Raw genomic sequence first — 15,253 nt, forward strand, 5'->3', positions numbered from 1 at the left:
ATAGGTGAATTTGAACATGAGGATAATAATCTTATTGGTCAGAAGCCAACGTAAGTCAGGTACAAAGCTCTTTCAGCTTCCAGTTTTGCTGACTCCCACCCCCTTCCCTCTCTGCTCCAAGTGCCTTGCCTGTAATGTGGTGTTACTACAATACTACACCTCTAAAGCATTTCTCTTATTCCCTTTGAATTGTACATTCCCCTTCCTTCTCTCCGTATCCTCACATAGAACGAATGTACTCTATCTGAAATAATAACTATCAAAGAGAATTGAACTGCAAAGCCAAAAATTCTAGAGTCAAAACATTGAAGCAGTATGAGAAAAGAACAGAGAGAGGGGTCCACTTGGTTGAATGCCTTCCTTTTCATTCTAAGACTTAATATATCTCAGAAACCAAGAGAAGATTTTGCAAAGAATTTTCATTTGGAGGTTTGTTAAAGTATTGAGTGCATTGCCCAAGGACGTGTTGGAGGTAGGTACTCTCGTTACATGCAAGGAAAGTATTCAGATGAACATTTAAATGCAATGGGTTTGGAAAAGTGGATTATTATAGGTGGGTATGTGGTAGTCAGCATTGACCCGGTGGGATGAAAACCCTTTTGCAATGGCTTCTATCACTCAATGGCTAATTGTGGAGAATCCTCAAACACTTTGCATCCAAGCTGCCTCATTCATAAGGAAATGGAATTTTCTAACCCATTCTTTCCTAGGACCTGGTGTTACCTGCTCAATATTTCCCACCTCTCATCAATAGGAGGCTGTAAATCCAAGCTAAACATTTAGTGGCCATTTTATGAGGTACACCTGCAAACCTGCTCGTTAATGCAAATATCTAATCAGCCAATCATGTGGCAGCAACACAATGCATGAAAGCATGTAGGCATGTAGCATGTAGGTTCAGTTGTTGTTCAGAATAGGCAAGAAATACGATCTAAGTGACTTTGACCACAGAATGATTGTTGGTACCAGATGGGGTGGTTTGAGTATTTCAGAAGCTGCTGATCTCCTGGGATTTTCACACACAACAGCCTCTAGAGTTAACAGAGGATGGTGTGAAAAATGGAAACATCCTGTGAGTGACAGTTCTGAGGGCAAAAACTCCTTGTTAATGAGAGACATCAGAGGACAAGGGCCAGACTGGTTCAAGCTGACAGGAAGGGGACAGTTAACCACGAGTTGCCACACGAGAAGTACCCGCACACTACAATGGTGGTAAGCGGAATTATACCTCTGAACACTCAACACGTTGAAACTTGAAATGGATGGGCTACGGTAGCAGAAGACCACACAAAGTTCCTTTCCCAACCTGATAAAGTAGCCACTGAGTGTATGCCATTTAAAAAACACCTAGTGGGTGATATTCTGGTTTTCTATTATTTAATGGCCAAAGATTTAAAAAAACTCTACAGAAGTGATATTTCAACATTACACTTTGTAAAAGTGGGAGCAGTGGAGTTGGGCTAGGCCCAGGAATTTAAGTTCAGGAGGAACAATTTATTAAGTCATTGGTGAAGGCTGGTGCAAAGAATCCTTCAAGGGCCAGAATAATTTATATGAAAAGGCTTACTTGTGGTCATCCTCTATCACCTCCTCCCTCCTGTCACCCACACCACATCCTGCTCGCTGTTTGTTTTCTCCCCAGTCCCAACTTCAGCACGTCATATATCTGCACGTTACATATGGTGTTCATTTGTGCTGCTCTTCGCATGATAACACTTTTGTTTATCTAATACATTACTTGTCCATCCCCAGACTATACAAGTTAGTGCAACACAGATGCAGTAGTAAACTCTTTGCCACTATAATGGCCGACTCTGATTCAGCTTCCTTCCCACCATTCAGACAAGGAAAGTATGTACATGTAAGCACAGTAATCTCCAGGTTCCCCCTCACACACGATCATGAAATTCCTTCATCGTAACCCATTCAAAATCCTGGATCTCCCTTTTGCAGAATCTTTACACCATGAGCCACAGCCATTCAACAAGATAGTTCACGGTAACTTGATGTGAGCTAAGAATTGGCAATAAAAGATTTGGTGGACAAAGGAGAATCATTCAGAGTGAATTTATTATCTAAGTAGATATGTTCAGTATGTCATTATATTCATCCCTGAGATTCATTTTCTTGTGGGCATACTCAATACATCCATAATAGAATCCATGAAAGACTATATCAACTTGGGGATTCAACCAATGTTCAAAAGGCAACAAACTGTGCAAGTACAAAAAGAAAAAAAAGTAATAAATAAATAAATAAATATTGAGAACATGAGATGATGAGTCCTTGAGAGTGAACCCATAGATTGTGGGAACATTTCAGTAATGGGGGAAGTGAAGTTATCTCCTTTAGTTCAAGAGCCTGATGGTTGAGGGGTGGTAACCATTCCTGAACCTGGTTTATGAGTCCTGAGGTTTCTGTACCACCTTCCTGATGGCAGTAGTGAGAAGAGGGCATGCCTTGGGTGTTGGAGGTTCCTAACGATGGATGCTGTTTTCCTGCAACAACACTTGGTGTAGATGAGCTCAGTTGTTGGGAGAGCTTTACCCATGATGGACTGAGCCATATCCACTACTTTTTGTAGCATTTTCCATTCAAGGGCATTGGAGTTTCCATACCAAGCTGTGATACAGCTAGTCAGTATCCTCTCCACTAAACATTAATTAAATTTGTTGGAGTTTTAGATGTCATGCCAAACCCACACAAACTTCTAAGGAAATAGAGGCACTGTTGTGCTTTTTTTGTAATGGACTTTATGTGCCGAGCCCAGGACAGGTCCTTCGAAATAATAGCACCAAGGAATTTAAAGCTCTCCACCTCTGATCCTCCGATGAGGACTGGCTCATGGACCTCTGGTTTCCTCCTCCTGAAATCAATAATCAGCTCCTTAGTCTTGCTGACATTGAGCAAGAGGTTGTTGTGGCACCACTCACCCAGATTTTCAATCTCCCTCCTATATGCTGATACGTCACCACCTACAAATCAGCAAACTTGAATATGGTATTAGAGCCGTGCTTAACCACACAGTCACAAGTATAAAGTGAGTAGAGCACACAGCCTTGTGGAGGAGATATTGTTGTCAATCTGAACTGGTTGGGTTCTGCAAGTGAGAAAATTGAAGATCCAATTACACAAGGAAGTACTGAGGCCAAGGTCTCGAAGTTTATTGATTAGCTTTGAGAGGATAATTGTATTGAATGCGGAGCTATAGTTGATAAAGAGCATTCTGATGTATGCATCTTTGCTGTCCAGATGTTCCAGGGCTGAGTAAAGAGCATTTGCTGTGGTCCTGCTGCTCTGGTAGGTAAATTGGAATGGATCCAAGATGCTTCTCCGGCAGGAGATAGGTTTCAGCAGCAGAAAAGGCAGAAAAATGGTTCGGCACAGCCAAGAAGGGCGAAAAGGCCTGTTTCTGTGCTGTAATGTTCTATGGTTCTAACCTTTCAAAACACTTCAGGACATAAGTGCAGCTGGGTGATAGTCATTGAGGCAGGTTACCACATTCTTCTGAGGCACTGGTGTAACTGAAGCCTGTTTGAAGCAGGCGGCTACCTCAGACTGCTGAAGCGAAAGGTTAAAGATCTCAATGAACACTTCAGGTCTTTAGTACATGGCCACGCGCCCCAATTGGGCTGGATACCACCTTTTGTGTGTTCACCCTCCTGAAGACTGCTCATACGCCAGCCTCAAACTGAAGTCACAATATCATAGGAGACTGTGGGAGTTTGTGATGGTTCCTCCATGTTTTGACAGTCAAAGCGAACATACAAGGCATTGATCTCAACTGCAAGTGAAGCTGAGTTGTCACCTAGGTCGCTTTATTTAACTTTATAAGAGGCACAGATTTCCCCTGCTATTCGAAGGTAGAGCGTTCCTGTGTTTGTAAGCCAACATGTCGTAAAGCGAAGAAGCAATTACCATTAATTTATATGGGAAAAATTTTTGAGTGTTCCCAGACCCAAAAAAACCTACCAAATCATACCAAATAGCACATAAAACCTAAAATAACACTAATATATAGTAAAAGCAGGAATGATATGATAAATATACAGCCTATATAAAGTAGAAACATTGTATTTATGGTGTAGTTTCACTTACCAAAATCGGGAAGACAGCCAGCCAAAAAAAAAACGGAAAAAAAAATCATCACGTACATACCTATGCATGTACACGCATACACACACAACTGCCCACACAAGGCTTCACGGTCATGGTAGTCTTTTCGGGGTAAACACACGTATAAAGCGGAAGTCTTTTTTTTCGTAAAAGCAAAAATCCTCGTTGGTTAGCAAAAACAGATACCATTGTAGGTCTTTTGTAACAGCGAGCTGTCGTAAAGCAAATGTTCGAAAAACGGGGGCCACCTGTATTAGCGTTCATGCCCTGATGCAACTGTTGAGCATCCATCATTGATTCAAGTTTAGTCCACAATTGGCACTTCACCCATGAAATAGCTTTCCAGAGATAGTACCTGGACCTCTTATAACTTTCTAGGTCACCAGACTTGAATGCCTTTGACCTGGCCCTCAGCAGATCGTGGATCTCATTATTCATCCAGGGCTTCTGGTTGGGGAAGACTGAATGATTTTGTGGGGACACACTCATCTACAACTGTTTCAGTAAAGTCTGTGACAACCTTGGTGTACTCATTCAGATCCATAGATAAGTCCTTGGACAGGAAGCAATCCCATAGCTACTTCTCTGCCTCCTGCAACTGCCTCTTTATTGCCCTAATCTCTGGATCTCTGATCTTTAGCCCACGGCTGTAAGCACCTAGGAGAAATGATCAGATTTACCAATATGCGGTCTGGGCCCGGAACAGTAGGCATTCCTTGTATTAGTATAACAATGATAATTAGGCAAGGTCGTCTTAAAACGCATCTGGTTGAAGTTCCCAACTATGATTTGAAATGCATCAGAATGGGCTGTTTCTTGTTTGGAGACAGCATAATGCAGTATCTCAAGCATTTGATTATATTCAGCCGCTGATGGTATGTAAACTGTGGTCAGGATTATGGAGGAGAACTCCGTAGGTAAATAGAATGGACAGCATTTGACTGTTAGGTGTTCAAGACTTGGGGAACACGAGTTTGACAAAACTGCCACATCGGAGCACCACCAAGGGTTTATCATGAAACACACATCTCCACCTTTTGCTATTTCCAAATCAGCAGTACCGTATGTTTCGTAAATCAAGCCATCTTTGGGCCTGATCATTGTATCTGGCATGTTGGAAATAAGCCATGTCTCATTCAAACATAAAACACAACAATCTTGCATTTCCTTCCAATACAGCAACCTTGCACTCAAGTCCTCAATTTTCTTCTCCAGCGACTGAACATTAGCTAACAAAATGCTGGATAGAAGAGGCCTTATCTCTATGAATTACAGCCAGGCTTGAAAACCCCACCCTACCCCTTGTCTCACTTCTGCCCATTGCAATGAACCTTCATCCATTTATAGGTGCTGTACTCGCTTGCTTGAGAGTTAAGTCCTCATAAGATTGTGAAATCTGTAGATCTTTAAGTTGATGTAGAAGTACGTTGCTCAATGGGAAATTACATGCTACAGATTGCAATGGAAGTGATTCAAAGGAGGTATATTTAGAAGTATTGTACATCAGCTGCAGAATGCTGTCATGGTTCACCATCAACAAATTAGGATAATACAGTTCACAGGATAAAATCTGAAGTTCTTTCTAACTACACCAGTACTGAATATCTATTAAAACAATTCTGAGTATGACAGGAAAACTTGAAATAATTTTCTTGACAGAATTGTTTATTGGCAACAATGGAAAATTAAAACTATCAGAAGAGTATTTTCACTGCTGGGTTTTTCCTCCTTTGAAACCTAGAAGGTATTGGGAACCAGCATTCAGCCAAAAGAAGCAAGGAAGGGCTGAACTTGTGTTTGTAAACGTGTGATCCTTATGGCTATTCAGCTAATCTTTCAGCTCTTAGCAATTGCTGGCTTACCTGCAGTGGACACAGATGGGGACATCATCGTGCGGCTGAATCTTGCGCATGTCCACAATCAGTTCCAAGATGGGATCTATTGAAGATGGAATGTCATGATCTGGCCAATTGACATAGTGAAGTTGATAAATCGTCCGATTGATCTGTGTTAGATAAAATCATATGTGTCAATATTTATCGAAAAGTATTTACTGACTAACTTGAAGTGAGGAAATGGAACATCCCCACTTTGCCTGCCAATGTCAATATTAGTCAAACCATCTCTTACACAGTACAGTATTTAAGTATATATCACCAGCTGGTAACTAATGAAATATAACACACTTAATCAAAAACACTATTTTACCACTAAACGAAAAATAAAATTAAAATTTGCAATCACATCCTGAATAAAAACAAGTACAGAGATACCTTGACTAAGTTAGTGATTATCACGGATTTTTTTTAACCTTCTGATCAGAAATAAAATTATTTGCAGGTGGATTCCCAATTAATATTTAGTTGATTACTAATAACATTAGGTGATTGGTAGCTAAAGGCTATATTATGATGAAATAATAGTAAGATAACCAGATAACTGAAAACATCCATAAAAGTTACCAAAAGTTAATCTTCATTGGACTTGGTTGGTTCTGATGGGAACCTGGAGCATCTGTCTGAGATGAATGACTGAAATAGGCTTGTAGCTTTGTGCAGCACGTGCTAATTCATGGTGAATCGAAAGAAGCCAGTCTTTGTTAGAGCAACCTGATTGATCCTACTTCCCCACTCTGTACCCACCCCCTGTAAAGTCTGAACAACCTATGCCATTTGAATGTCACAACAGAATTTGCTTCTACCACCAGACTGCGGATTCTAGACAATAACTCAAAGTACATCTCATGGCCTCTCAGTTTCTTCTATGAATCAACTTAAATGTGTGTCCACTGATTATCAACTATTCTGCCCTTGGGAAAAAAACCTCTCTTTATTTAATCGAAACTAGTCAAGACCTTAAATACCCAATCAAACATTTCCTAACCTGATCTTATCCAAGGAATCCAATCCCAGTTACTTCAGTTATTCCAAATTGGTATCACTCACTTTAATCCCTACCTTGTCATATGTTTGTATTCAGTGGTTTGCAGTTTTATGCAGAATAATATTTTCCAATTTGTTTTGTTGTTGAAAATACAAATTTAGATATGAAGATCTTCCTTATTATATTATTGAATCTAAATGTTAAGTGTATAGGGCAGAACAGTAGCATAGTGACTTGCATAATGCTTTACAGTGCCAGCAATCAAGGTTCAATTCCCACCACTCTCTGCGAGGAGATTATATGATTTCCCTGAGACCGTGTGGGTTTCCTCCAGATGCTCTGGTTTCTTCCCAAATTCCAAAGATGTACGGGTTGGTAAGTTGTGGGTGTGCTATGTTGCTATCAGAAGCATGGTAACACTTGTTTGCTGCCCCCATCAAATCCTTGGACTGTACTGGTCATTGAGCAAAATGACACTTCTTACTGTCCGTTTCCATGTAAATGTGATAAATAAGTCTAATCTTAAAATCTTAGAAAAGTGAAAGAAAAATGGTTGTCCTAAGGAGCCAACAGCTCTGGACAATTACATTATGTTTGACTATGGTTAGTATTCACATCCTTCATGGTAACAATTAGATACAAGTCTTTTAAATTATTTTACTCACATTTTGGAAATGAACTTGCAATGTTCTGATAATATATTCTGGTTTTACATCCTCTTGTTCCTGGAAGAGGAGAGACACATTGCAAAGTGAAGTGTTACTTCAGAGAGTACTTGACCAATGTTTAGAGTCACTGTTTTCTTTCAAGCAGAATAAAATGGGTGACAAAGCCATATAAATATCACAGTCCAACACCAAGTGACACCCTCACTCACTGCTTGAGAATGAGTTGCTAGAGGAAGTAGTTGAGGCAAGTTCATTAACAACATTTAAAAGGCACTTAGTCAGGTACTTGGATAGAAAAGGCTTGGAGGGATATGGGCCTAATATAGGCAAATGTGACTCACTTAGATCGAAATCTTAGTTAGCATGGACCACTTGACCACAGGATCTGTGACTCTATGTGGGAAGTTCTGAATACTTCCAGTGACCTAGTAGGAAATGCCCCCAATTAAACTAGAGTCACGAGTCACTAGGCCACAATCAATCACAAGGCAGAGTATTTCCTGGTTCCTGGCAACCAAGGACTCTGGAGGCAGAGAGAGAATGGCAGACCAAGAGGGGCTGACTTGTAGTGGAGGATTCTCCTGAGAAAGTCTGGAACCTCTCCCACGTAATCCCCTTTGGTAGTGTAATCGCACTGGGTCCGAACAAACTCCACAAAAATTTCACTCAAATCCTCCCCAACCATAATCATCTGACCTTCACCGCCCCCCCCCCCCCCACCACCTCAGACTCTCTGACCCATTCATTCCTCCTATAATCCCCAACTCCTCTACCAGTTAATAAGGGCCTTTGGAAAGTCCACCAACTTACATGCCCTTTAAATACCATTTGGGGTGTGCTTCTTTGGGCTGTCTGATCTGACATTGCGGCATCAATAGCACAGTACAGCAGCACAGCGGTTAGCGTATGCTTTACCACTATCATGATCACAGATCAGGATTCAATTCCCACTGCTGCCTGTAAGGAGTTTGTACCTTCTCCCCATGAGCACGTGGGTTTCCTCCAGGCACTCCGGTTTTCTCCCACATTCCAAAGACATACAGTTAGGGTTAGAGAGTTTTGGGCATATTATGTTGGCACCAGAAGTGTGGCGATATGTGCGGGCTGCCCAGCACAATCCTCTCTGATTTGATTTGATGCAAACAAAGTGTTTCACTGCATGTTTGCATGCTGCGATGTACATGTGGCAAATAAAACTAATCTCATCTTAATCTCAAATCCCATGACGGAGGGGAGCAGGAGAGGAGGAAGAAGAGTGACAACATCGGGACAGGTATGACCTGTATAAAAGGGGCGGGTTGCACCTGAACCTGAGGGGGTCCAATATTCTCGTGGGCAGGTTTGCTAGAGCTGTTGGGAAAGGTTTAAACTAATTTGGCAAGGGGATGGGAACCAGAGTGAAGGGACTCAGGATAGGATGGATAGTAAAAACCAAAGATAGTGTGCTGTCAGACTGTCTGGAAGGACAGGCAGATGATAGGGTAAAGTTGCAGTGAGAATAAGTGCGTTACGGATGCAGGCTCAAAAAGGGTAGCAAACACAGTACTCAAAGTGTCATATCTCAATGCACGGAATATAAGAAATAAGGTGGATGATCTTTTTGCACTTTTTCCAGATTGTCGGCTATGATGTTGTGGCCATCATTGAATGTGGCGAAGATGGTTGTAGTTGGGAGCTGAATGTCTAAGGTTACACATTATATCAGAGCAATTGGATGGTAGGCAGAGAGGGTGGCATGATTCTGCTGGTAAAAATGGCATCAAATCATTAGAAAGATGTGACATAGGATTGGAAGATGTTGAATTCTTGTTGGTTGAGTTAAGAAACTGCAAGGGCAAAAGGACGCTAATGGAAATTATATACAGGCCTCCAAACAGTAGCTGGGATGTGGACTACAGATTACGACAGGAAATAGAAAAGGCGTGTCAAAAGGACAATGTTATGATAGTCATGGGAGATTTCAACATACATGCTCTTTGGGAAATCAGGTTGATAATGGATCTCAAAAGAGCAAATTTGTTGAATGCCTATGATTTGGCATTTTAGAGCAGTTTGTCATTGACCCTATGAGGAGATCAGCTATGCCGGATTGGGTGTTATGTAATGAACTGGAGATGATTAGGGAGCTTAAGATAGAGAAACCCTTAGGAGACAGTGATCACAATATAATTGAGCTCAACTTGAAATTTGATAGGGAGAAAGTAATGTCTGACATGGCAGTATTTCGGTGGAGTAAAGAAAATTACAGCGGTATGAGAGAGGAGTTGGCCAAAGTATATTGGAAGGAGATGCTGGCAGGGATGACAGCAGAGCAGCAATGGCTTGAATTTCTGGGAGAAATGAGGAAGATGCAGGATAGATGTATTCCAAAAACAAGGGATCACTCAAATGGCAAAATAGTACAACGGTGACTGTCAAGGGAAGTCAAAGCTAATGTAAAAGCACAAGAGACGGCATACAACAAAGCAAAAATTAGTGGGAAGATAAAGGATTGGGAAGCTTTTAAAAACCTAAAGAAAGTAACTAGGATAATCATTATGAGGGAAAATATGAATATGAAAGCAAGCTAGCAAATGATATTAAGGTGGATAGAAAAAGCTTTTTCAAGTATATTAAAAGTAAAAGAGAGATTAGAGTGGATTTAGGACAGCTAGAAAATGAAATTGGAGGAATATTAACGGGGACAAGGAGATAGCAGATGAACTAAATGAGTATTTTCAGATTCAGATTCAGTTTATTGTCATTTATAAACCACAAATACAATGCAGTTAAAAAAATGAGACAATGTTCTCTGGAATGATATCACAAAAAAGCACAAAACAGACCACACAAGAAAAACCACATAACGTTTGGTAATCCCCAATCCAGAGTCACTATGGAAAACATTAGCAGTGTGCCAGGTGTTGAAGGGAGTGAGAAGAGAAGTGAGTGTAGTTACTATTACAAAGAAGAAGGTGCTCAAAAAGCTGAAAGACGTAAAGGTACACAAGTCACCCGGACCAGATGACCTGCACCCTATGGTTCTGAAAGAGGCAGCAGTAGAGATTGTGGAGGCATTAGTAATGATCTTTCAAGAATCATCGGACTCTAGCGTGATTTCGGAGTTCTGGAAATTTGCAAATGTAACTCCACTTTTTCCAAAAGGAGGAAGGCAGCAGAAAGGAAATTATAGACCAGTTAGTCTGACTTCAGTGGTTGGGAAGATGCTGGAGTCAACAGTTAAGGATGAGGTTATGGAGTGTTTGGTGACAGGACAAAATAGGAGAAAGTTTGCATAGTTTTCTCAAGGGACAAACCTGTTGGAATTCTTTGAGCAGATTGCAAGTAGGATAGATAAAGGGGATGTAGTGGATGTTGTACATTTGGATTTTCAGAAGGCCTTTGTCAAGGTGCCACACATGAGGCTGCTTACCAAGTTAAGCATTACAGGAAAGTTACTAGCATGGTTAGAGCATTGACTGATTGGTAGGAGGCAGTGAGTGGGAATAAAAGGATCCTTTTCAGGTTATCTGCCAGTGACTAGTGGTATTCTTCAGAGGCTGATATTGGGACCATTTCTTTTTATGCTGTACATCAATGATTTAGATGATGGAATAGATGGCTCTGTTGATATGAAGATTGGTAGAGGGGCAGGTGGCGTTGAGGAAACAGGTAGGCTGCAGAAGGACTTAGACAGATTAGGAGAATGGGCAAGAGAGCAGCAAATGAAATACAATATTGGAAAATGCATGTTCATGCACCTGTTAGTAGAAATAAATGTGCAGGCTATTTTCTAAATGGGGAGAAAATCTAAAAATCTGAGATGGAAAGGGACTTGAGAGTCCTCGTCCAGAACACTCTAAAGGTTAACTTGTGGGCTTAGTCAGTGTTGAGGAAGTTATTTGTAATGTTAGCATTCATTTTAAGGAGTCTAAAGTATAAGAGCAGGGATCTGATGCCGAGACTTTACAAAGCACAGGGTAGGTCTCACCTTAAATATTGAGAGCAGTTTTGGATTCCTTACTAAGAAAAGATATGCTGGCATTGGAGAGGGTTCAGAGGACGTTCACAAGAATGATTCCAGGAATGAGAGGGTTATCATATGAGGAATGTTTGATGGCTCTGGGCCTGTACTTTCTGGAATTTAGAAGGATGAAATGTGGGGGGGGGGGGGGTGATCTCATTGAAACCTTTTGAAGGTTGAAAGGCCTAGACAGAGTTGATGTGGAAAGGATGTTTCCCATGGTGGGGGAACCTCAGGACAGATGGGCATCCATTTAAAATTGTGCTGCAGAGAAATTTCTTTAGCCAGTGGATGGTGAATCTGTGGAATTTGTTACCACAGGCATTTGTGGAGGCCAATTTGTTGGGTGTACTTAAGGTAGAGAGTGATAGGTCCTTGATTGGCCATGGCATCAAAGCTAATAGGGAGAAGGCCAGGGACTGGGGCTAAGGAGGGCAGAATAGGTTGAATGGTGAAGCAGACTTGATGGGCCAAATGGCCTAATTCTGCTCCTATGTCTTATGGTCTATGGTCTTATAACATCAGGGGATTCAGTGGTTATATAAAGGCATATATGTGTTTCTCAGGTTTGTTGTTTCCTAACTGCCAGGGTTAAAGGTGTCACTGAATAGGTCTGAACCAGGAGGCTGATACAGGAGGCTGGAAAGCCAACGAGTATGATCCGTACTAGTACTGATGGTATAAACAGTAAGAAGGATCTCAACTTGCAGGCAGACTTTACAGAACTGAGAAAGCGACCAAAACAAACAAAAGAAAATTCAAATGCAGTAATTTCAGGATTACTTCTAGTGTCACGTGCAGAGCATCCGAGCATAGAACAGATGCTTGAAGAAATGTTGCAGTTGGAACTGCTTTGGATTTGTGATGCATAGGGACTATTTCTGGAGAAGGGGAGACAGGATGCAGCTCCATAGGACTCAGACCAGTATCCTTTGTAGGGATGTTTGTTGGTGCTGTCGGGGAGCATTTACACAAGCACAGTGGGAGAACGGGAACTTCTAGAAGAATTTAGGAAGCTGAGAAACAAAGTGGGAAGTGGAGGTTATTAAAATGGTTAACAACAAAAATAGCAGAAACAAAGGCATGCAATAAAAGGGGTTAAAGTATAGAAAATGTCAAAGGAGATATCTTTTAATAATACTCTTAACTAGGTAGGGGTGGTTAGTTAAAGGCATAGATAGAACTAAAGTAGTATGACCTAATTGACGTTACAGAAACATAGTCGGTGGATGACCGAAATGGGGAAATGAATGATTAAGGATATTTAGGAAGGATGGAAGAAAGGGAAGTAGTGTGCCACCATGAACAAGGAAGGTGATCAGTAGAGTAGTTGGTAATGATTTTGGCTTAATGATGTAGAATGAGAATAAAATTGGGTTGAACTAAGAAATTAGAACGGGTAGAAAATTTTGATTGGAGCCAATTATTGGTCATGAAGTAGATGCAAAAATTAGACATAGTGTAAATCAGGAAGTTAGGTATGCTTACAACATGAGTAATAGTGGAATATTAATCAACACACAGATTTGTAGTCAGTTCAGCAGCAGTGACTTAGAGAACTACTTCATGCAATGTAGGTGGTGGGTTTTTTTTAGCTCAATATGTTGAGGAACCAGCTAAGGAGAAGGCAATTTTAGAAGGCACATTGTCCTGTGAGAAAGGGTTCATTAACAATCTTGTAGTAGAGGGACCTTTAGGAAAGGGTGACAGAATGTTGCATTGAGTTTGAGAGTGATAAAACTAGGGCTTCAAACCTCAGCAAAGAAGCTATGAAGGAATACAGAGAGTAATGAATATAGTTAGTTGGTGGAACACATGGAAAGATTTTCCAGTGCATAGGAAATGTTTTCATAGAAATAACATCTTATTTTATGTCCAAATTCCCCAACAGGAAAGGCAATTCATCCTTGCCTGATCTGAAGAATTAAGGACCGCAGTAAATTGGCAGTAAATAAAATTGCTCTAAATAACAGGGGATTTGAGAATTGGGTACTTTGGAACTCAGCAGAGCACCACCAAGTATTTGATTAAGGATAAAATAGAATAATTTATAGATATTGTAAAATAAAAAATACTATTAAGGGAATGTAGGCCCCTGTTAAGCACAGTAGAGTGAACTAAGTTATTGGCAAAGGAGCTGGACAAATACTTGGTGTTGGTCTTCAAGAAGAAAAAACACAAAATATCTGCCAGACAATTAGAGACTCAAGGGGCCAATGAGGATGACAGACTGAAGAAAATATTGCTAGAGAAGTTGATGAGATGGAATACCGTCACAAGGAACTGATGAACTATACTTGCCAAGGTTTGAAAGAGGTGGCTAAAGAGATGGTGGAAGCTCTGGTTCTCAGCTTTCAACAGTGATGATGTTCAAATGGGACAACAGGCAATTAGGAAAGCAAATATTTTAACCTTATTATGAGAGGATTAATTACACAAGTCTTATTGCAATTGAAGTATTGCATGATGAGATCTCCACCCAGATTATGTACAGTTTTGTTCTCCTTTCTTAAGAAGTGATATATTTAACAGCAAGGAAGTGCAGCAATAATTCATTAGATTTATTCCAGAGATGGCAAGTTGGCTGTGTTAGAAGAGATTCAAAAGACTAGACCTATATTCTACAAAGTTTAGAAGAATGGTATGAAGAATGGTATGAAAGGTTTCTACAGTTATATTAAAAGCAAGAGGATAGTGAGGGATAAAATTGGCCCCTTAGAGAATCAGAGTGGTCAGCTATGTGTGGAACCGAAGGAGATGGGAGAGATTTTGAATGATTTCTTCTCTTCGGTATTCACTAAGGAGAAGGATATTGAATTGTCTAAGGTGTGGGAAGCAAGTAAGGAAGTTATGGAACCTATGACAATTAAAGAGGTGGAGGTACTGGCGCTTTTAAGAAATTTAAAAGTGGATAAATCTCCGGGTCCTGACAGGATATTCCCCAGGACCTTGAGGGAAGTTTGTGTAGAAATAGCAGGAGCTCTGACGGAGATCTTTAATATGTCATTAGAAACGGGGATTGTGCCAGAGGATTGGCGTATTGCTCATGTGGTTCCATTGTTTAAAAAGGGTTCTAGAAGGAAGCCTAGCAATTATAGACCTGTCAGTTTGACATTAGTGGTGGGTAAATTAATGGAAAGTATTCTTAGAGATAGTATTTATAATTATCTGGATAGACGGGATCTGATTAGAAGTAGCCAGCATGGATTTGTGCGTGGAAGGTCATGTTTGACAAACCTTATTGAATTTTTTGAAGAAGTTACGAGGAATGTTGACGAGGGTAAAGCAGTGGATGTAGTCTATATGGACTTCAGCAAAGCCTTTGACAAAGTTCCACATGGAAGGTTAGTTAAGAAGGTTCAGTCATTAGGTATTAATGCTGGAGTAATAAAATGGATTCAACAGTGGCTAGATGGGAGATGCCAGAGAGTAGTGGTGGATAATTGTTTATCGGGATGGAGGCCGGTGACTAGCGGGGTGCCTCAGGGATCTGTTTTGGGGCCAATGTTGTTTGTAATATACATAAATGATCTGGATGATGGGGTGGTAAATTGGATTAGTAAGTATGCCGATGATACTAAGG

General features: G+C 40.6%; 1 protein-coding gene across 2 annotated transcripts in view; it reads right to left on the reverse strand.

Moving 5' to 3' along the window:
- LOC132381106 (tyrosine-protein phosphatase non-receptor type 22-like) overlaps positions 1 to 15,253 on the reverse strand; it is a 116,008-nt gene that overhangs the window by 66,379 nt on the left and 34,376 nt on the right. For both annotated transcript variants that reach the window (XM_059950334.1, XM_059950333.1), the window contains exons 7-8: positions 7,665 to 7,724; positions 5,979 to 6,121 (exon numbers count right to left, since the gene is read on the reverse strand). In XM_059950334.1, coding sequence (XP_059806317.1) covers positions 5,979 to 6,121; positions 7,665 to 7,724 — 203 coding nt within the window. The remainder of the gene's footprint in view (positions 1 to 5,978; positions 6,122 to 7,664; positions 7,725 to 15,253) is intronic.

This window comes from Hypanus sabinus, chromosome 25, assembly GCF_030144855.1.
Source record: "Hypanus sabinus isolate sHypSab1 chromosome 25, sHypSab1.hap1, whole genome shotgun sequence".
NCBI classification, from domain to species: domain Eukaryota; kingdom Metazoa; phylum Chordata; class Chondrichthyes; order Myliobatiformes; family Dasyatidae; genus Hypanus; species Hypanus sabinus.